The 22,824-nt window shown below is 45.7% G+C and overlaps 1 protein-coding gene across 3 annotated transcripts in view; it reads left to right on the top strand.

Moving 5' to 3' along the window:
- LOC119404619 (GTP-binding protein 2) overlaps nt 1-22,001 on the top strand; it is a 46,999-nt gene extending 24,998 nt beyond the window's left edge. The window contains exons 8-12 of one of the 3 annotated variants that reach the window (XM_037671186.2): nt 306-524; nt 4,983-5,111; nt 5,316-5,541; nt 15,207-15,430; nt 21,034-22,001. In XM_037671186.2, coding sequence (XP_037527114.1) covers nt 306-524; nt 4,983-5,111; nt 5,316-5,541; nt 15,207-15,421 — 789 coding nt within the window. In that variant the 3' untranslated portion in view covers nt 15,422-15,430; nt 21,034-22,001. Of the gene's footprint in view, nt 1-305; nt 525-4,982; nt 5,112-5,315; nt 5,542-15,206; nt 15,458-21,026 lie in introns of all 3 variants that reach the window. The other 2 variants (XM_037671184.2, XM_037671187.2) reach the window with 2 other exon arrangements.
- Nucleotides 22,002-22,824: the final 823 nt, after the last annotated feature.

The raw sequence follows: 22,824 nt of genomic DNA, 5'->3' as shown, positions 1-22,824 counted from the left end.
CAAAAAAAAAAAGGAAGAAGAAGTATTGAGTAATTGAACATTTTGACTAAATTTACCATTCCCATTGCCACGTTCCCCCTTAAATGGAACCTAAAGAGACCAGGAAAAATGTTCCATTTAACGGGAGTATCGTTTACTGAGATGTGAACAGGAGTGCAGAATTCAAGCATGAAACCAGTAATATTAGAAGCAGTTTAAGCAGCAATTCTGTCATTTCTGTTTACCGAGAGTCTACTTATCCTCGTATGCACGTGGCAGTTCACTGCAACAGAAATGCCCAACAATGGCTGCCCTTGATGGTGTAGGGGCCTGGCTTCAAGAAGCTTCCCCTGGAGGTGCTCACCGAGGACGATGCATTGACAGCAGCAGCACGGGTTCGGGAGGGCAGTGTGGTGCCTGTGTTCCTGGTCTCGTGTGTGCACGGTGACGGCTTGGGCCTCCTGTACACGTTCCTGCACGTGCTGCCTCCCGGTCACGGGCCCAAGGAGCGCGACGGGCTCATGCGACTCACTCCCGAGTTCCAGGCAAGGCTGTTGTTATGGCACTTCCAGTTAATTCAAATAAATTCACAATTTTTGGTTTGCGCAGTATGTTTTCAGTCTATGCTTTATTCAAACTACTCCATCACATTAATTCAGTTAATTCGTAGTTTTTGCTTGTTTGTGCCGGAATATATCTGCACTGACAATCCTGTGTTGACTGAGGAAGAAAGAAAAAAAGCCGCTGTTTTGCTGCAAGGGCAAGGCAATGAGTGTGATAGATTGGAATGTTCCTTGGCAAAGAGTCGCCATGCATTGACATCGTTCGCCCCATAGAGAGAGCTCCGCTAGATTGCAAGTTCGCCTTTACGTTGGCAGATTGTTTTTCTAAGTGGCCTAAAGTACAATTCTGCAATAAGGTCTCAACAAGAACAGTCACCAACTTTTTGCTCCTCATCTTTGCCCGAGAGGGATACCCTAAGATTGTCAGTGACAATGGGGCGCGATTTAACCAATGCGACTAATTTACAAAAACTCGTTCATTATATTTGTAATTATTGACTTGAGTACATTTGTTTATATTAGAACGTTGTAGTGCATGATCATTTATGGCATACCCAGTTTTTAGAAATCACAAAAGTTGCACGTAGTTCGAGATATTCTTCATCGAATTTCAAGGGCGAAATCGAAACTGATCACGCCCGGTGCGCACGAAGCACGACCGTTCTGTTCTGTCAGACCGGAACTACCCGTGACAAGGCAGTGACGAAATTTGAATGAAGGTGCGCCGCTGCAGTATCATTTCGTGAAAAGCTGCTAGTCATCTCACTTGTGCCAGTGCATCGCCTTACTTTTGTCTGTAGTTTTTGGTGCTTATCTGTTTCTTTCAAGCTGCGCACAAGAAAACTGCAATATCAACAGTTTTCCTTGTCTGGGAAGCATAAAACTCGGGGGCAGCCACTGCAGCGCTTCTTGTTGCAGACAGGCAAAATAGTTTATCGCGAGTCTTTACAGTTTAAGAAAGAAACCGACAAACACTACACATTACACGCGAACAATAAGCTGTCTGCTTGTGTATTTCAGAATGCTTGCCAATTTTTCTGACCAGATTCTGCTTCGGCGCGCCTTGATTCTAATTTCGTCACTACATTGACACGTGTAGTTTCGGTCTGACATAACAGAACGGTTGTGCTTCATGCACGCCGGGTGCATTCAGTTTCCATTTCACTCTCGAAATTCGATGATAAATATCTTGAACTACGTGCTACTTCTGTGATTTCTAAAGACTGGGTATGCCATAAATTATCATGCACTACAACTTTCTGATATAAATTCCTGCCCTCAAGTTGATAATTAGAGAGGTAATTAGCAAGTTTTTGTTAATTAGTCTTATCAACATCATTTTACTGCGGAAAAGTATTTCTGCAGAGTTCATCTGCGAAAGTGACAGGAGCCTGACTGTCATTGAATTTTTATCAGAAATCTGTATTGTCTAAAAAAAAAAACACCCTGTATAATTGGACTGTGCAATAAAAGAGTCAGTCGTCAGTAGCCCACGGCAGTGTTCATGTGTCCAAATTTGTTGGTATTGGGCTAGTTGTTCTTAACGACCACTTGCTTGTTTCCACTGCCATAAATTTACGATGACAACCCTCAAAATGTTTTGAATGTTCAAACTAACAAACATTATTTGTAGGGTGTGCGAATATTTGAAACTTCAAATATTCAATTTGAATAGTTTCAATTCGATTCTTTAAAGGCCAGTAAACAGGCTCCGACTTTTTTTTTTTTTAGACCCCCAAACAAGCTTGCTAATTCGTACAATAGATCGTGGCAATCACATTCTGCAAATATTGCAGCGCTGCGCGCCACGCAGACCCTCCATTTCTAAAAACAATACCCGCGCCTCTTTCCTATGCCTGTCCAATCGTCCTCGTACGCGCAGTGATTAAATCTTGCCCATGGGCAACATTACGTACCACTGAGCTTGTCGATTGGTCCTTTGCACAACCAGGTGGCACCTTGGCCCTGCAGTGATGCAGTTTTGGCTGTGCTGCCCTCTGCCGTTCTGTAGAGCCGGGACATTGCCCGATCGAAAGCCTCCGAGATGAAGAGGCATCTCACTACTTAGAGGAAGGGCGCGTACCTCACCAGTGCCTCCTCGCACTGCGCTTCCTCCCCGTGCCACTATGACATGTGGGGGAAGCCTTGCTCGGTCATTGGCTGCACGTCGTGTTAAGTCGACGAAGTGGGCGTAGTCACGACAGAGGCCTATGCCTACCCCTCTGCGCTGCGAGAGAAGGGTGGGAAGGACGAGCGAGAAAAGTCAACGCAGGTCGTTCTATAGCCTGAACTTCTTAATATACAGCACTGATTCGCAAAGTTCTTGCGGCAGCATGTTTACATTGTACAAGTGCACAGTTATTTCTCCATTAGAGGTTGTTTACTGGCCCTTTAAGGCACTTTTACTATTCAAAATATGCAAACACCACAAAACTTTATAAGAAGTGCTATTGAAATCGGCACAGGGAGTTGCATATCTGAGCTAAATATTGCAACAATTGATGCGGAAACAGACAAATTAGTTTCATTTACTCCATTGCCCTTTCTTTTTTTCTTTGCAAGTGTCAGTTGTTGTACTATTCATATTTGAAAATATTTTATTTGATTCGCTCTAAATATTGATACAGTAGAAGCCCGCTGTTACGTTCCTCACTGCTGCGTTTTCCCGGCTGTTACGTCGTTTTCCGCCGGTCTTGGGATAGCTCCCATAGGATACAATCTATTGGGAACCCCGCTGTTACGTCGTAACTTTCGGGCCGTTCCCGTATGATACGTCGTGAAGTGCGCTCGGAGCCGACCGAGTGACTACCGAAGAGAGCGGTCATTGGTGCATTTTCACGCAGCTTGGCCTGGTTTGACCGTAACATTAGCCGCATGAGAGGCGCAAGCAACAGGATCTTTCGATTGATGCAAACAAATGCATCGCCTTCGAGATTCGTACTTCAAAGATGGCGTCTATGACGTAATTACTCGCGAAAGCAAGGCCTTCGAGATTGGCATTTACTATTGACAAAAGCATAGCCTTTGAGATTTGTATTTCACAAACATGGCGTCTATGACGTAATTGCTTGCGAAAGCAAGGCCTTCGAGATTGGCATTCACTTCTGCCATCGCGTTGGCGTAGACTCATCATCATCGTTATTTGTCGGAGGACGGGAGGAGTTCGAGCTGGTTGGAGCTCGCATGGTCGTGCGCGCGGTTCACGGTCAGGCTCGCCGCGCTGGTCGTGATTGCGTGTGCTTAGTTCTTTCATGCCTACAGCTGTTGGTGTTAAAAAAATCACATACGTTGATTACATTTCTGTGGATGAGGCCGTCCCCAGCTCCGCGCTTCTATCCGTCGACTAGATCGTGGCTGAGCGCGCCAATTTTCGTGCTGCTCGTAAGCATTGAAATAAAATTCTGTACCACTAAATATTTTGTCGTTTTTTTTCTGTTTTTCGGCTCTTGCGTTTCCCGTCTCTTACGTTTATTTTCTACGGTCCCTTCAAAAACGTATCAGCGGGGTTCTACTGTATTCGCTCACCCCTTGTTATTTGTTGAAAATCTGTGGAAGGAAAAAGGTGTGCTAGGGGTACGGAATTAATTGAATCATCATCACGGGTGACTAATTTAGTGCATAATATGACCACTCGAAGTTAATTGGCTCAGAAATTCACCTGGATGAGAGAAAGGTCAAGTAACCAGCTGTGTCTTATGCATTCTGCTGCAAATCATGCACATCATTGTGAGCCATAATTTAAAACCTGATGACGTGAAAGAAGAAAGCACCTGTGTATTTGCCAATATTTCTTGGACTGTGGGCAGTATTTTTTGATAAGCATTGTGGTATGTGATCTTTTGACTGTGTGCATTCTCACAAACCAACTTAGGCAAAGTGTGCCAAGCTTTATGTCATATTGGAATAAGAGAGGAGCAATGGCAGAGCAGATTCATATCTACCCATTTCGACGATGTTAGGGCTAATTTCGGCAAGAACAGTTTTTGCTGAAGTTCGCAGGCAAGCACAAACTTCTTTGGGGCTCCCCTAACGGTACACTGGCATTATGTCCTGAACTCTTTCAACTGTCACTCCAGCCCAAGGTATCTCCTGTACCTCTTTTATTGGGTTGCAATAAAGTCAAGCCTTTGCTTGGCATACATTGCATAACCGGCCATGTGCATGATAATGCTGAAACATGCAGAAAAGTGGCTCATAAGTGCCTGCATATTATCCTACTTACCTTGAGCCACATGCAAACATATACATCAGCTTGACTCTATCTGACACCTCACTTGCCTCTGAATCCCAGCTTTCTTTGCTGCCAGTGCAATTAGCTCTCGGTAAAAAGGAACCTGCCTACCAAATTTTAGGCTCATGTCATTGTGTGTATTCGGTGATTGCCATTCACGAGGTGGGTTGTGCCTGTTGAGGTCTTAATCACGATTAACGGCTGTGCAGATTGACGAGACCTTCCAGGTGCCCGACGTTGGCCCCGTCGTCGGGGGCCTGCTGACGAGAGGTGTCCTGCACGAAAACGACCGGCTGCTGGCAGGGCCCAGCCACGATGGCAGCTTCCATCCAGTCAGGGTCAGTTTCCCTTCCCACCTCACCAGTTGTGCCATTATTTTGTTTTTTCTGCTCCTAAAGCAGCTCCAGAACACCAAAATCCCCTTCCATTGCTGTGTGGCGGAACAAGCCAACCTTTGCAATTAACTTGTGTTGTCTGAGGCCACGCCTCAGAGCAAAAGTGGTCTGCTGAAGTAGGCTGCATGGACGCCATTGTCTGTGCAGGTGGTGTCAGTGCAGCGGCACCGAGTGCCTTGTCGCTTGGTGCGTGCAGGGGAGAGTGCCACCCTAGCGTTAGCACCAAGTGCAGGGGCCCTGCTGCGACGAGGAACAGTGCTGTGCAGCCCCGCAGATGTGCGTCCCACAGCCACGCGACTGTTCCGGGCACGTGTGCGAGTGCTGAGCCACCCTGGGCGCCTGGCAGTGGGTTTCCAGGCACTGGTGCAGGCCGGTCAGTTGCCACCATTTGTCTCGGTGTTTTCACATAAGTAGAGTGGTTATCTTTTTTTCTCTTTAACCCCTATTAGTACATTTGACCAATGACAATTACCGTATACAGTCGACTCCCGATAATTCGAAGTCGCTTAATTGGAATTGTCGGTTAATTGGAAGTGGAGTGGGGGTCCCGTCAGTTTTGCATGCAGTTCAACAGGAAGAAATTCTCGGTAATTGGAAGCTAGAGGTCTGAAATTTCAGTTAATTCGAATTTATTTTCAATCGAATTCCCGGAGGAAATCGTAATGTTTATTAAATTTCCTATTTTTGAAGTGCTAAACAACAATGCGTGTGCGACCGGCACCCAAGGGCATCGCAGTTGACCACAGCGCCGTAGCTCAAAGCGTCAGCTGATGGCATCGCAGTTGCATGCAGCGCCCCAGATCACGAAGCGGCTGCTCCGGCGGTTCCGGTTCCGGGCCTCATTGTTGATCTCGTTACGGTCGTGTGCGGACTCAGCGTTTCCACGTGCGACGAAGCTCCACGTGCATTTACTATGGCAACTCGCGGGCCTTATCGGACGCTTGACTTGGCGACGAAAGTCAAAATTTTGAAAGAAGTTGAACAAAGAGGCACCGCCAAGCAAGATATTGCGCGGAAATACGGCATCAAGCCTAATACCCTGTCTAACATCCTGAAGAACAAGCGCTCGGTACTGGACGCATTCGAAAATCACCAGTTCAAGATGTCTCGCAAGAGAATGCGCACCGGCGCCCACCCGGAGTTAGAGCAAGCGCTGCTCATCTGGATTCGGAAGGCTCGAAGCAACAGACTTCCTCTCAGCAGCGACATCGTTGCAGCGAAAGCGTCATCGCTTGCGATTATGCTAGGCCTCGAGAACTTTGCTTCGTCCGATGGGTGGCTCACACGGTTCAAGCAACGCCACGACATGGCTGCCGTCAACGCTGCAACATGTGCTACGTGGAGGGAAAATCAGCTTCGCAAATACTTGGGAGAATATCGGCCGGAAGATATCTTCAATGCCGACGAGACAGCACTTTTTTACAGAATGTTGCCCGAGAAGACGCTGACCTTTAAGGACGATGACTGTGCTGGAGGGAAGCGTAGCAAAGAAAGAGTGTCGGTGCTGATAGCGGCGAACATGACGGGCACTGAGCGATGTCGCCTGCTCGTGATAGGCAAAGCTGCTAAGTCTAGATGTTTCAAGGGCGTGAAAACGCTGCCTGTCGACTACGCGTCTAACAGGAAAGCGTGGACGACCGCAGACCTATTCAAGGATTGGCTGACAAAATTGGATCGCAAGTTCGCGTTATCTAAACGCAATGTATTGCTCCTTGTGGACCAATGCAGTGCACACATGAATGTGCCGCCCTTGAGTGCAATACGTGTCGCCTACCTGCCAGCGAACACTACATCGGTGTTGCAACCACTGGACCAGGGGATCATCAAAAACGTGAAAGTACTGTACAGGAAGCATCTTCTTGAGCGGATGCTGTTGTGTATGGACAATGCAAGTCAGTATGAGGTGAGCCTTCTCAGTGCTATCCATATGCTGGCGCGAGCGTGGGGTTGCGTAAAGGATGAAACCATTGCGAACTGCTTTAGGGCGTGCGGCTTCATTCCAAGTGGTGCAGATGATGACGCGTCTTGTACAGTGGGGGAAGAAGACACAAGTGAGCTTGACGTCGACGGTCTCCTGCCAGCTCTCGGCGACGTCCCTTTCGAGGAGTACGTTGCCACTGACAGTTCGGTAGAAACGTGCGGTGCACTGTCGGACGCTGAGATCGTGGAGATGGTTCGGCCCAGCGAGCCTAGTCACGAAACTGAGGTTGACGGCGACGACGCCGCAAGTGAGCCACTACCGCGGGCTGCTGATGTAGCCGCAGGCCTTGCCCTCGCGCAGCGGTTTTTCACTGCTGAGAGCAACGCCGAGGAAGCACTCAGGCACATATACAGCCTGCAGGACTTGCTTTCTGCTGCAAGATTCAGCAAACAGAAGCAAACGGCAATCACAGATTTTTTCTCATAAACTGCTTTGAAATAAATGTATTTTTCGTTCATTGTGGTTAATTGGAATTCCGCTTAATTCGAAGTTTTTCGTGGTCCCCGTGAACTTCGTATTAACGAGAGTCGACTGTATTGCCGATTATAAGTCGACTCCGATTTTAAGTCGACCCCCAACTTGCAACTCCTTCTAGGGGAAAAAAAAAGTTGACTCTGAGCACAGCCTCATGCTGCGGCCGTAGCTCACCAATAAGTTTTTCGGAAGAGGGAGGGATGCAAAGAAACATTTATTTGCCCGTGAAACATTGGTTACGACTCGTCGTCGCTTGAGAGAAGGACACAGTCACGGTCATTGCCATCGTGTGAGCCACTGCTGCTGCTTGCTGTCGGAACAGGTGCCGGTGGTTGTGAACCCAATCTCGAACCGCCTCCTCAACGGCAGGGTATCGTCCAGACTTAGGTCCGCGAAAGGAACAGTGTGTAGCAGCGCACGCGAAGATCTTGGTCCTTTGTTTTCTCCATTCCCTCACACACTTTTCTGACACATCAAAATTGCGCCCTGTTTCAACGTTGCTTTCCGACTCTGCGTAGAGGATCGCTTGCTTCTTGAAAGCAGCGCTGTACTGTTGCCGGCGTAATGGTGGCATCTTGGCGTCTGTTGGGCAGCGTCGCAAATCGCGCACGCCACTGCTCGCAAGTGAAGCGAAATGCAGAAATGGCGAACAGGTGTAAGTGCAAAAAGACGCGAAGATGCTTGTGGGCGCATGTGACTGGTCATGTGGTTTAGCTCCCCGCGAATTGTTGCCAGCCCACACGGACGCCGATGGTTTGTCAACGAATCGTTTCTATTGTATGAAAACAACACTGCAGGGTGCACCGCAAGGGAAATTCCTCTTTATTCATAGAGCATCGTTCGCCCTCTGTACTCGCGGACAACTTCTTTTCTTGGCAATGAAGAGAAAGCTACAGGGCTGGAGCGTCTGCACATGTACTGCTACGCGAAGTAGTCCGGTTTGGCGCGCGTCTCGTAACACCGTGGAAAGTGAGGGCTAGCGTTGCATTTCAACGCAAATGCTGCTTAGCGTCTAAGGTACGGGTAAAAGGCGCGACTTTTTCACGCACGCAAAAATGCAAAGTTACAACGTATAAAGTAAAAGAAATGCATATATCTCGCTTGTGAGCGCTGCGTTCCGTCTCAAAAAGCTACATGTAGAAAATAAAGGAGTATTTTATATATCTCACGCAGAAAATACGGACGCAATTGTGGGACTGCATTCATTAGCGGCAGGATACGTGCATTGTGGCTCTGTAGCCTTCGCTTCATTGCCAAGAAAAGTTGTCCGCGAGTATATCAAAGGTTTGGAATGCTGCTTTCGAGATTGGTTTCCCGAGCAGTTTGCATTAATGCCACGCGGCGGTGATTTTTAAATGCGCTCTGTAGTTTCGCCTCGCGTGGTTTCGCTATAGTTTGGCGATCGTCGTGGCAGATCGCAAAAATGTCCGGCTCCGGAAGCGGTGCACGCACGTTGGGAGATAGCTGTTGTCGCGACTCTGCTGCCTCTGCGGCTGATGTTATCGATGCATCGAATAGTAGCAGGAAATCCGAGGACGACAACCTTTCGTCGGACCCCACAGATAGGTCGACTCCGATTATAGGTCGACCCCCAAACTTTGGAAGGTCATTTTATGAAAAAAACGTCGACTTATAATCGGCAATATACGGTAAGCTGTGCTTGATTTGATTCCAACTGAAAGTCTTTGCTGGCAACCATACACTTCTGAAGGCCAACCTGTTATTTCGATACTGAAGTTTGCCTTTGTTGGATAATTCAAACTTGACTGGTTAGCACTCGACTGGCCGAACTGGCCACTATTGATGCTTGACCCCAATAGTGGCAGCATCTATCTTGGCACCACATTGAATGTAAGTGTTGTCTTCGGGCGTCGTTGAAAACGCGAGACGTAGTAAAGAAGAAAGATAATTTACTAAAACATCAGAAATAACATGCCACAGAGGTAACACAACGCCACACAGGCGAACACGCACGAGAGTCTCACTTGTCAACGTCGTCTTCTTCTTCCACTGCTCACACCAGCACGCGCACTGCTCATAGAGGCGCTAGCGATGTGCTAACATAAGGAACTGGCTTCATCTCCTGCCAGAAATTGTTAGTAAATGCGAAGCATTTCTTAGTAAACCTTTCAGGGTGTCTACCAACCTGGAAAACCTGGAAAACTGAGGGAATTTGAACACGTCTGGAAAACTCAGGGAATTTGAACACATCTGGAAAAGTCAGGGAAAGGGAAAAGTCGGGGAATTTCTGAAAAATCTGGCCCGGTCATGGAAACTGACTGTAGTCTTTAAGATCGTCACGAAAATATTCATTAGCATTGATCAAAGCTTAAAAAATCGCTCCTTCAACCACACAGAACAGCTAAGCAGAAGAATAGTGAAAAAAAAAGCAGTGCATAGCTGGTGCTTCTACAGATCACACGGACATAGATCACTTTCCGAGTACAACCTTACTCAAGCGCATAAAATTGTGCATGTTTGTCTTGGCCGCGATCTCGGCTCAGCTTGAGGGCCTTCTGGTTAGGCTAGAAGTGCCATCAGCAGAGGGCAAGGTGCACAGAATATGCAAGCTGTAATTATTTTTTACTGCAAAGTGTAGTTTACAGGTGCATAAATTAGACTGGGATACAAAAACAGTAGTAGAGTAAATATGGTAATCCAGATCGGACCGGATCCAATCCAATCCACATCTCAAGCTGCCTGGGCTGCAGCCATATTACCCATATTGCCATTCTTCTTGCAATGCAGTGAGCACGCAGTGAGTTGCTATGCCTCCCGCGAAGAAGTGTTCATTTAACCCTGATTGGGTGAATGCGGAAATATCCGAGCACGCCCCATGGATTAGAGCAGTGCCGAACGACACAAGTAAGGCTCAGTGTGTAGCATGCAAGAAGACTTTCACGCTCAGCAATATGGGCATCGCTGCAGTCTCCAGTCACGCTGTGAGCAAAAAACACCTCGCTGCTGTGAGCATGGTGCAAAGTGCTTCGGAGACAAACATCCGCGCGTTTTTCAGTGCTGGACCCAACTTGCCATGTTCTGTGACTGCTATGAGTGAATGTGTATCAGCTGTGCCAAGCATGAGTGCTGAAAGCGTGCCTGCTAAACCAGTGGCCGTTGCGCCTGACGGGAAGGCATCCTTAACTTATATATGCCCAATCTCAGAAAAAATGACAAAGCAAAAAATTTTTTTACAAAAAGTGTACTTCTACCCTCATAAGAAAGCACAAGTTTTTTATTTACTCCCAGGTAAATGCAACACTGTTTTTTAAGCCGTCCTATACATATAGGACACTGGGCATTAGGGGTGCTATGTGCGGGTGTTGTAAGCCTTTAAACATTTCACGTGCACACCGATATTGCACTTCTTCCTCTCCATGACGTCTTTCACACAAAACACGCGTTTTCCCAAAGAAATCGGTCGGCATTTCACGTGCACTTCTTCCTCTCCATGACGTCTTTCACGCAAAGTACGCGTTTGCCCGGAGAAAGCAGTCGGCACGTGGCAGCATGAAAGGCAAGCAATGTCTAGGCTTGCACACGTTGAGAATAAGGCCTGCTTGATGTGCTATAGGTGGCGCTAGTCATCAGCTAAAGAAATAGTGATGTTAGAGTGCATCAAAGAAGCGTCCTATATATGTAGGACACTGGGCATATATGGGTTAAATGGGTTTCTAGTCAAGAAATGTGTCACAAAAGCAGAAGTGTTGGACTTTGTTATAATGAAGTTTGAGTGTAACATCCCCTATACTTTCCTTGGCATACTGTCTGTTAGTTCTCATTAATATTGTGTCTAACAAAGAAAAACGAACCCTTAAATTGTGGTGGTGCTATCACCCCCTGAAAAGTCGTTTGCGCTGCATGGCGCACACGCGTCTCGCATATTGGCCGCAGGTGGGTTTAAATGGCCGTCGAGCGAGCAGTGGCGCTGTGCTTGTACGCGTTAGGGTTAGCGCGGTGGCACCGCGGAGAGGTTAGGCCGGCATGCAGAAGCAGCAGGGGTCTCTCTGGGTTTGGCAGCGTGCGTGGATGGGCGTCTCCCGCAATGGGTCCGTGGGGGACGATACCGCGGCTCGTTTCCCGCGGGCCCTGCATTTTTGGTGAGTCATACATCGGCGACACTGCATTCGCGGTGCATTGTATGTCTTATGTTGTTCTGAGTGTGTGTTGTGTTTTCCAGGTATTGCGTTGTCATTGTGTAAGCTTTCTTAGCGTGGTCCTAGTTGTGTATTAGATTCGGCAGGCAAGCTCGCCGTATGTAAAAAGCAAGCTAAATAAATGTACACGTGTTGTTGCACGATTGCGTGAACTGTCTCCGTGGGTTCCGAGAGCGGCAATATATTCAGACCCCACAAAATGTAACCTTCTTTCCTTCAAACACGTCAATCCACCTCGTAACCCTTGGCTCAAAGCCATAAAATACAGCATAGAAGTACTCGCTGACTGCTTTGCATGAAACCGATTCCCACAACGCCTGGTATCTGCTGATTTTTTTGTGAGCTTTGTTTTCCACTGAGTTCATGGCTAGGGCAAGTTTGAGTGGCTGAATGAAAAACATGGGGCAAAAGGGGAGGCACACAAGGGTGTGTGCCAGCCAAATTTTGTATTTGTGCACACTGCTACATTCTGCTACAATGGCTGAGAGCAGCAAGCCATGCAAGTGTTGATGTATGGAAAGAACACGGGAGCTAAGACTCAGTGGCGTCTGGCTCTCTCTTTTCATGCGATCACGCACTGTGCAACGTAAGGGTTGCTATGCAGAATTGTGTTTTATCTTTTTCGATGATGCCGCAGCTGCACGCTGTTGTGAAATTATTTTTCTAGGATATTTCCACTGTTGAGATTAGGGGTATACACAACAGCTTTTCAAAATAAGAGGTGAAAAATACGTACTTGAACTTTACTGAACGTCTTCACTTGGGGTGGCATGTATCACTGTTCTAGTTAATGAAAGTTCACTGTCATTTACCAATGCAGCTAAAACAATATCTCTCTTTAGTTTCCCTCTAATAAAGAATATTATCCCGACATGTTCTAGCTAATGATCTCACTCGCGTAACGATCACAACCCTGAATTCTGTCATTGAAATTTAATGGTTTTTTTCTTCCCGCATGTTGGTTGCACCCTGAAGTTAGCATCGCAGCAGTGGCAGTTACTGTCGTCATGACGCCACATGTGTCTAATCATTTGGCAATGTGGCCACTGTACAAAGTAGCATGGTGGCACCTTGCTTTGTATTATTTTCCCATGAATGCTGTAACTGAATTACACATCGCCTGGTGCATGCATGAATCAACAACACTGTGCATTTCCTCTGTCGCTAAGTTATGGACGTGGTACAGGATTGCAGAACCCATTACACTTTTTCTGCGGTCCAACACGATCAGTGGCTAGTCTGAGCCTCGGAATAAGCGCTTTCTCTGTCACCGCATACGATCAGATTAAAGTTGCGCTGGGCACACAGCTACACGATTCCCATTCGGACCCCATCAAAATGAGCTTCGTTTAGCCGCTGTTTATGTCGTGTAGTTATCCTACAAATAAACAGCAGATCAGCTGTTTTCCTCGGGCAAGCACTCCGCGGGTAGCGTTGGTAGCCACAAACTGAGGTCGCATACATCTTGAATTTCATTAGACCTGGCTTTATCGTCGTCTTTTTTAAATTATTTTAGCTGCTTTCCAATGCAGCCATTGTATGCGAGGAAGGTGGTATCAGGAAGGCGGAACTTCGAGCTTTCGAACCATGTCAAGATGGTGACGCTTGGCGGTGGGAAAGACAAGACGCCCCATAAATTCTGGTTGTTGCTCAATTTCAACTGTCTTAAATTGTCCGCACTGATTCAGTTACTTTTCTGGGAAAGTGCAGTTTCAGCTAAGTCGCTTTGATATGGCGTGGATGAAAGGTCATTGAAGAAGGGCCGGTTTCTTGTTGCTCCCTCCCTTTTTTTTCGCCTGCTATCGGTGAAGCAGTTCATGCAAAGTGAGGTGGACGTGTGCTTTTAATGCAAAGACAAGCTTTGTTCAACCTGATTCTTTGGTTGTACTCACGGTAGGCATTTTAAATATTCCAAGCTGCAACTTGATTCTTATTGCAAAAATTTTACCCACCTGATGATAGCTCTCAGGTCAAGTTTTTTTTAGAAAAAAAAAAATTGCAATCGTTACACAAGTAAATATGGTAATGATGGTGCTTGAAAGTGACTTCCCGTACATTGATACCATTCCATGCTGTAAGGAAGTGTGCAATGACAGTAATCAATGATGGCAAGAATACTGCAGTGTTCCCCAGACAGTCACCAGCAGCCCTCTCTGCTGGCATGACACATGAAGAGCCTTGGTGAAGGTGTTCTGTACTGATATCTTGGCCGTTGTAAATAGGGGCAGCCATCAAACACAAAGATAAAACTTTCACGTCATTTGCAACATACGCCTTTAATACAGTAGACATTCAGTAAACAAAGATCTCTTAAAGGGGCCATGACAGGGTCACCCAACAATTTGTAGTTTTCAGCGAGAAATAGAAGTAGAGGGTCTGTTATGCCTCTGCATATATGAAAAGTGGGCTGTAAAAGAATATTTCAGTGCAAAACGAGCCCTACAAGTTGCCGGCTATAAACCCCGCCCACCGCCGGTGACCGCCATTTTGCCATGGCGTCCGTGACTTCATGTGCTGCATGGAGCAGAGCCTTCTGCCAAAGTTTCAGCCGCTGCAAGTCATTCAGTTTCAGAGCCAAGCTGAAGAAAGCTAAAATATCTCGATTTCACGTGCAGCTGACCACGGAACTATGTCGTTCGTCGGAATGCAGACGCTCGCACAGCAAGGAGCTTGTTACGTCACAGCTCGTGAGTGCACCAGTGCTGCCCGACTATCAGGCCGCTGGCATGTTATAAAAATATCCAATCATAAATTAAGTGCTCGACCATATGCACTAAAATTTCGCCAGCTTATTTGTGAATGCATGAGGATTAACCCACATAACACGGATTATGATCAAAAATTGGGTGTCATGGCCCGTATGAATGGAGTTGCTGCTTAAATGGAACTGCCTCTAGTATGATTGGTTTCGTAGCTGAATACTGCAGCCATGTTCATCTCTCAGCACTGAATAAAACTTCTGTTAAACGGAGCATATTTTTCTTGGTCCCTTCAGGTTCCGTTTAATGAGAGTCTACTGTATACGAAGTGTGTCACCTAACACTTTTGAAAATTCCTAAAGATAAGCTTTTTTTTAAAAAAAGGCAACTTCTATTGAGGAGCAAGCTGTCAGGTTTGGCAGACATCAGTAATTACGGGAGGCATGCAAATTGCATAGTTAATTAACTGAAACTATTTGATGAACCATTTAATTAGCAACATTCGGCAGTTATTGCCAGTGGCAAGTTTGTAGCCAGAGAGGCGCCGGTGCTGTGTCAGTTCTTAAAGCCAAGAAAAGGTCATTCTCTGAAGCCTGCAGCCAGCGAAAACGTTTTTTTTGTTTTTTTTCCACGTGAAAGCAAACCACAGTGCACAAGGAGTACAAATGCAGTGTCAATGTGTTGCAGTGAATGCAGTGGCCAAAATGTGTTTTCCCTGTGATCTCAGGCAATGTTCAGCAGGCCGCAGTAGTGGTGGGCGTGCGCGGGGGCAACAGCGCCAGCCTTGGGGTCACTGACCGGGGGGTGCTACTGTTCAAGTTTGTGCGTCAGCCCGAGTGCCTGCGGCCAGGCAGTCGCCTGCTCTTCCACCAGGGGCAGGCACGAGGCATTGGCTGCATCCTGCAGGTGTACCCGCTGCACGTCCCGCCTGTCCTGCACTGACCTCCATGTGTGAGTGTTCACCCAATTGAATAATAGGTAAACTGGATTCAAGACAAGTACCCATTGCATGTTTCCCAAATTGAGACAAACAGCTTCACAGCTATCCATAGCTCAGTAATACCTTATTTATCCAACTGTCACAGTCTATTTAGTGCCATCTTTATTCAAATTATATTAAATCTAGCTTACGAGGTCCTCCTTACACATCCTTGTAAATTTTTAAAGGCACACCTTGTACAGATCAGTTATTCTTTCTGAACTCTATTGTCATGAATTTCACCCTCGTAGGTTAATTATTAGAAGAGGAAACGTGTGTCAAAGTTTCATGTTTGAATTCCATGCCAGCACTTCAGCACAGTCATTGTGATGTCACAAATTTCAAAGTCCTTTTGCATATTCTCGCCATACTGGTTCAATGAAATTTTCTTAAACTTGCTATGCTAAGACTTTGTGTTCCTTAGAACAGTGTAAACAATTTTTACCAATAAACGATTACATAGGCCTAAGTAGATGCTGTCCAAATTTATGACATCACGGCGAGCTGGTGCAGGAACTTTAAGGCAGCGTCAGCACGTGTATTTTCTTTCTGTGGGCTTTCTTGCTTACCAAGCACCTTCTCGCATTAAGAGTGGTACTTTTGGTATCGTGAAAATGTAATTTTCCGATGCAAGAAAAATCATTTTTCTCTTTAGTGTCCCTTTAAAGGGGCACTGAGCGAATTTATGGGCCCAATGAGAAAATATTCTACAGGTATAAGCAAGACAGAGCTGTGAACATCTGTGTAAAGTTTTGCAGTCGTGCACAGCGCACAGAGTTCACAAGCGGACTGCAAAGTTGACTGCCTTCTAAGCAGCCTCTTTTTAGGAGCTGGCTCGCCAGGTTCTTAAAGGGACCGACAACTGATTTTTCTCGACCCATTTTTTTACGACGCGACAGAAAGCTCACCCTTCGCAGTGTTTGTAGCTGCAGTAGTTAATCCCAAAAGCACGTAGTTATTTTACAAGCAGTATTTTATTATCTGAAAGGCTCTAAACACGGATGCAGCTTTCCTCCAGCAACGCTGAGAATTGATAGCGATGCCGCCAGCCCTTTTCACAATTTGTAAACGCTATCGTTCTGCTTTCGCAGAAGTTCCTGTAACTATGCTTAACCACCTTTATTTATAGCTTTTCAACTATTTTTGAAAATAACAAGTTGTTACAATGAGATGATGTGGCATTATACACCTTCCCTGTATTTGTACCGCGTTGTGTGCACATGCGTCCAAGGTTGCCTGCACTTGTGTCATGGGTGGCTTGTCCCAGCGTCGTTACTCTCTCGATGCACGAGCCAATCCAAGTCATCGAAAACGTCACTACGCATATGCACGGCCGTGCCGAGTAGCAGCGTGCGTCATTTCTGAGACGACGTGTAGGTAGCATAACTATGTCGCCCCAAAATCTTAGCGACCCGGAAACTGCGTGCACGGTTGTATGAGCACGCTGAAAAAGTTGCTCAAGACGCGCTAACGAGCATGGGATCATTACGTCACGCAAAGTCAGCGCCACTTTAATGCATACTACTAACGCAGGCCTATATGTAAATTATTATGGAGTAATACCTTTTAATATAAAGAAACGAACAATATTTCAATACTACTAACAAAAAAATCGTCGACTGCGTACAGCAATCAACGGTCACGTGGCCGTCTTCATCGGATCATTCATGTTTTTGCCGCCAGAGGCGCCACGGGTCATTTTTCGCGATTTTCAATTAAGAAATAAAAATATAAATCCATCTATCACGAAAAAAACAGGGTTGGTTTGAGTCAATGCGATGGACAATCTTTACATCAGTGGAGTCAACTCATTTCTTATTCTGGGCAGTTGTCGGTCCCTTTAAGCTGCGGCAAAGTCCCGCGTCGTAAGCGTAACCTTAGTTCCAGACGCAACCGCTACCGGCGCAGCTCACGCGAAAGAGAAGTCTTCTTCCTCTTCTTCTTTGAGTGCCTTGATGATGATATTAACACAGGCAAAACCGCATATAGCATAGCCAACTGTAGCATGCGCACGCTCGCTTGAAAGAGAAGTCTTCTTCCTCTCATTCTTCGAGCGCCTTGATGATGAGACTAATGCAGGCAAAACCACATTTCCTCGATTTCCTCGACCACGCGTTAGGCTACAGCTGCAAGGTCTGTGACCGCTTGTGGTTCAACAACCTGACCACAATTGCTACTATAACAACGTGGGACGTCTTTATATGACAGTAGAGGAATTGTACGGAGCATTCACGGTTTACCCGATTATCTCCGAGCCATCTCCTCAATCATCATTCACTTCGTGGATATGTTTGGTCTTCTTTAAGGGTCCACTAAATGGAGACTGTCTGTTTCAGCGTGCACTGATTATATAAAGGTGGCTTTCCCATTAACATCACTACACTCCCACAAGAGCAGTTCAATTCAATTTATTCAGACAACCATACATTTGCTCACTTACAGTGGAACATAAAAATCTCTTTTTTTAGGAACTTAAAAGCGGCATTCAAAGAGTAGAAAGAAAATGAGGAACACGCACAATCAACAGCAATCACCCACAGTGAAATAAAGAAAAAAATATGTAAAGAAATGAAACCAGGTATAATTAAGTTAAAATGCAAGATTAAAATACATTTTGAAAGAAATGAGCGACTTCTACACAATTATACAAAAGTACAAAAATACTGAAAAAAAATTTCTGACTGATAATATATCTAGCGCAGAGTACAAGAGAGTAAGTACATTTTAACATTTTTCTTTAAACTGTGTTTAGTACTACTTTGTTCGATAAGTTCATGGGTATAGCTATAGTTGTGAAGTAGGTTAGGTATTTGATCTGGCAAGGTTTGCTTTCCGTAGGTTTTCCTGAATTATGGTTGTCCAAACGTAGATCATAGGGAGCATTGCTTAGGTAGCAATGTCCCGTATTACTGCCCACGTTGTTTCCAATTCCTTTGCTGATATATATGTTGAGATTCAGATTGCATAGTCGGCGGACAGTAAGTATCTTAAGCTTTTCAAAAGGTGGAGGAGTGTGTGCCACAGGTTTCTGTGCAACGCAGTACACAGTAAAAGCTAAAGAGAAGCTTCACCGGTTCGCCATATCCTATGGGTAGAGCCAGAAAGCAAATGTGTACCTGTAAACAAGCTGCATCATCCCCGATTTCTCATTTGTGTTGGTGTAACTGGCCATACACATTCTGTTTTCGATTGACCCCCAAGTGGGGATTTGTTAATTAAAATAAAGTAGGCCAACTTACAGTCATAAAATATAGTAACTTTTGGGTAACATTGAAGCAACAGTTTTGTTTTATATGTGTACTTTCATAGAACTTCCTTTGTTTTGAATAGGTTTAGCACTACTGGGGCCCATACATTGAAACATTGAGTTTTCTACATTTTTCATGTGTCATGCTGTAAGTTCAAACACCACAAAGGCAGTGGTGTGATGACCCCTGAGCTGCATACAAAGCAAGGACGAATGATCAGAGGAAGGGGAAATTAATTGGATTGTTAGAAAACACAGCACTGAACATATGGCGATGGTGAGAGCTAGGCAGGGATTTCAAGAGGACAGGCTAGTTGGTAGTACATAATTCAGACTGTAGCGCAAAGAATCACATGGACGGCGAAGGCAAGACAGGGCACAACGCTAACAACTCAGAGTTTATTGCACGTAACTGCGCGCGCGCGCACACACACACACACAAACACGCACGCGCGCGCACACCACTGTGCCAAGAAAAAAAAAGGGGGAGGGGGCACACAAAGCAACCGATCCAGGAAGTCAGACAGGGGGCGCTGACACGATAAAAATAGAATTTCCTTCTCCGATAAACAGATTGATAAGCAGCTTACAGCATCTCTATTTTTAATCTCTAATTTAATAATCTCTACTGCTTCAATGTTTGTATATCCGTTTATAACGAATTTTTGGATATAACAAAGGCATTTTCGTTGCGACTTTATTATAACGAGGCTGGACTGTAAGGTGCACGAGCCATTTTTCGTCGTGCAAAATACCCATGGGGGTGTCCAGGAGGTGACTCTGGCAACCTTGAGTGGCCAGGCGGCTCATACGTGCTGTGTTCTCACCGCTCAGTCGAAGCAATAGACAACTCAAACGTCGCTTTGTTTGCTGCAGCGGCCGCATTTCTTTGCGCCAGCAAAGTTACGCCAGGTCGGATGCTAAAGGAGAGAGTTGCCAGCCTTACTTCTCATAACTCCAATCTGTCGCTATTGCATTCATTGCTTTGGCCTTTGAAATTTAGACTTTTCTGAGACAGCAATGCTACTCTCGCTTGTGGGTGTTGACATTCCATGCCTTAATTCAGGCAGCAGCACAAAGAATAACATGGACGGTGAAAGCAAGACGGGACACAACGCTAACTAACAACACAGAGTTTATTACACGTAATCACATATATATATATATATATATATATATATATATATATATATATATATATATATATATATATATACATACACCGGGTGTGCCAGCTATCTTTAGCCAAGGGTTAAAAAATATAGTGTTAGAGGCAGGCAAATGAAACAGTTGCAAATTACTGACAGTCACCTTGCGCACTACGGACAATTTTTTGTTAGGTAATTAACTGATTTGTTAATTAGGATTATCTAATTAAATTGCTAAATATTGACTGTAGGCAGGAAATGCGCCTCACAAAGTTTGAGAGCGTCTTCAGAAACCCCAACTGCATTATTTTCGATAAAGAAAGTCTCACGTATGCCATTTTTTCCAAGCTGCAAAGAAAGCCTGCGAAATACAAAAAGAACCACGTGACTAGCGCACTCGCATGCCGCAAGAATGCCGCCCTCAGCCGTGGTTTGAGCGAACGAAATCAGCTGCGGCCGCGACTCACCGTCTCCGTGTCAGCGGTAGGCTGATAAGTTAACGGTGGTTTCCTGGCCCGCACGTCAGCCAGTTGGCACGCGTGACGGTGCAAGTTGTAGCGAGCGGCCTACCGCCCGGTGAGCAGCCTTATCGGCCAACCGCTGCAACGGAGACGGCGAGTTGCAGCTGCAGCTGATTTCGTTCGCTCAAACCACGGCGCTGAGGGCAGCATTCTTGCGGTGTGCGAGCATTCTTGCACGTACAGCATTATTGCTCGTTGCAGGTGCTCGTCTGTAATAAAGCAATTGCATGCCTCTGGCCAAGTATCTCACAGTTACACTTTAAGTGATGAGAAACAAGATATAATTTACTTTTCCTGGCACCCTTAACATGAAACAACATGAGCGCGGATGTGAGCAAGCAGCAGTAAAATAAAGGAAGTAGGAATGTACTTCTAAACTGCCGCAATGGCAGGAACCTCTGAGCTGAGCAAAAAATTGGTTTTGCCTGTAGCCAAACGGCAGTAGCACAGCCTAGTGTGTGTGTGTGTGTTTGCATGTGTGTGTGAGAGAGAGTGTGTAAAGCATGAAGCCACCAAGTTAGCACTTGCTGAAGGGATACACCATGCCCATGTGTGTGACACTTACTACCACTTGGATTGCAATTATTTTTGTTGTTTGTTTTAACTGTGTATCCTTGAATGTGTGCTCATGAAGGCTGTTATTTTTTGCTAGAATGCAGGTGCTGATAATAACAGCAAGGCAGAGGAGTGGTGGTCAGACCATGAGATTACAGTGTAAACACTCCCAACAACGGTGATGGCTCTTGTTGTTGGAGTTATCGTGGAAGCAGCGTCAAACATTGTGCAACGGCAGACCCTAGCGGCAAAGGAATTTCATAGCAAAGGATACAGCGAAAGATCATGACAAAGCCTTTTGTGGCTAATATAACCACAGCGGCACTACGGAGCAGCAGCAGCATCTTTCTGGGCTTCTCTGCCGCAATTGTTTTCACCTCCTTGCCTTTGAAAGCACATAAGCCATTAAGATGTGCCTGCCCATATAACTGCTGCAAAATGTGTTGCTTAACATCTCGAGAATCTGTAGAGACCTCGTAGCTATCCTGTTTGTTTGAATCTTGATAGTGGCCAGTTCAAGGGCATGCTGACAGTAATGCTGCCGTATTGCATCCTAGCCTGAGCACATGGTGCGGCGCTGGTGCGCAGGAATGTGCATTTGAGCACAAGATATTTGATGCTGTAGTCAAGGTCACTGCACGGGCTGCACAAGGCTGTGGTGTGGAGACGGTGCTGACCTGTGCGTGTGGCACTTGTGTGGCAACAGCAGCCACCTTCATTAGAATGGCATGGTCTCCCATAGGCATCACTCTTCACGCATCAAGTGCTTTTCACATACCTATGAGCCCATTGTGATTCTCCGCAAATGCCAACAATGCACAACAAACTCTTGTTAGGATTTTAACCTTTTAGTGTTTTAGTGAGACTCTTTGCAGAACTCACGTGTGCAGAACCTTGTATGGAGGCTTGTGATCTTGTTTTTGTACCTATTTGATCAATATTTTATGTGCAAGAAATGGCGCTATGCTAGTCATTGCAAGTGAAAAAGACCCAGTCTCATACTGCTAATAACTTTGCAGTGGAGAAGAAAACATGAAAAGTTGCAAAGTGAATAAAGACTGTTTTGCTGTTATGTGCTTTTGTCTTGTGACCTCTTAGGGGTACTGTTGCTGACCAATTGTTGGGAAAATGGAAGCAGAGTGCCTTTTGCGTACAACTAGACTTCACACTCTGTAGCCGCCATCCTTTCACGTGTTCTTTTTGCATCAGTGACACAACTGCATTGTTTAGTTCACCATCTTCTTACGTTGCCTCTAGGAAGAGCAGTAACCAATCGCTAATAAATCACTGGTCAGCAGTGTTTACCTGATAGATAACCAGTTGAGTTAGATCAGTGAAACTGGTATAGTGAAGCAATCAGTCATTTTATTGATACAAGCCATTAATGCATTTACAAAGTGAACACAATACCGAAGGAGGTCTCAAAGTAAAAATCTGTGAGAGGGACCTCATGTGAGTAAATGCGTAAATACCTTGCGTGCCTTGACCCATCTCTCCAAACAATAGAAGGGGAGGGCAGGAGGGAGCTACCAAGATAGGTCGGTGTGTCGAATGAAGTCGGGGGAAATATAAAGGAAAGCACACAAGGGGCCTTGTTCACATCAACTGGGTTGAGAGGGGAGCGGCATTTCGCTGAGTCGTGTATCAGCTGGGGTTCAGAAAAATCGTGCCATTGTATTTTGCAAAATAAAAAATAATAAGAGCACAGCACACGTGAGCAGCAACTAAGCATGAGATATTCATGGTCAGAATGGTTAAAAATTAACTCTAAGGCCTATAAGTCTTGCACTAAAACAGCACCAAAGAACACAAAGGACCAGATGGAAAGCAACAACACATACACAGGGTGCATTAACAACTGAAAGTTTATTCAGTGGATGCACAGAATAAGTACT

This window comes from Rhipicephalus sanguineus, chromosome 9 (assembly GCF_013339695.2).
Source record: "Rhipicephalus sanguineus isolate Rsan-2018 chromosome 9, BIME_Rsan_1.4, whole genome shotgun sequence".
NCBI classification, from domain to species: domain Eukaryota; kingdom Metazoa; phylum Arthropoda; class Arachnida; order Ixodida; family Ixodidae; genus Rhipicephalus; species Rhipicephalus sanguineus.
Note: the sequence above shows the minus strand (reverse complement) of the source record. Positions and strands in the feature narration are given on the sequence as shown.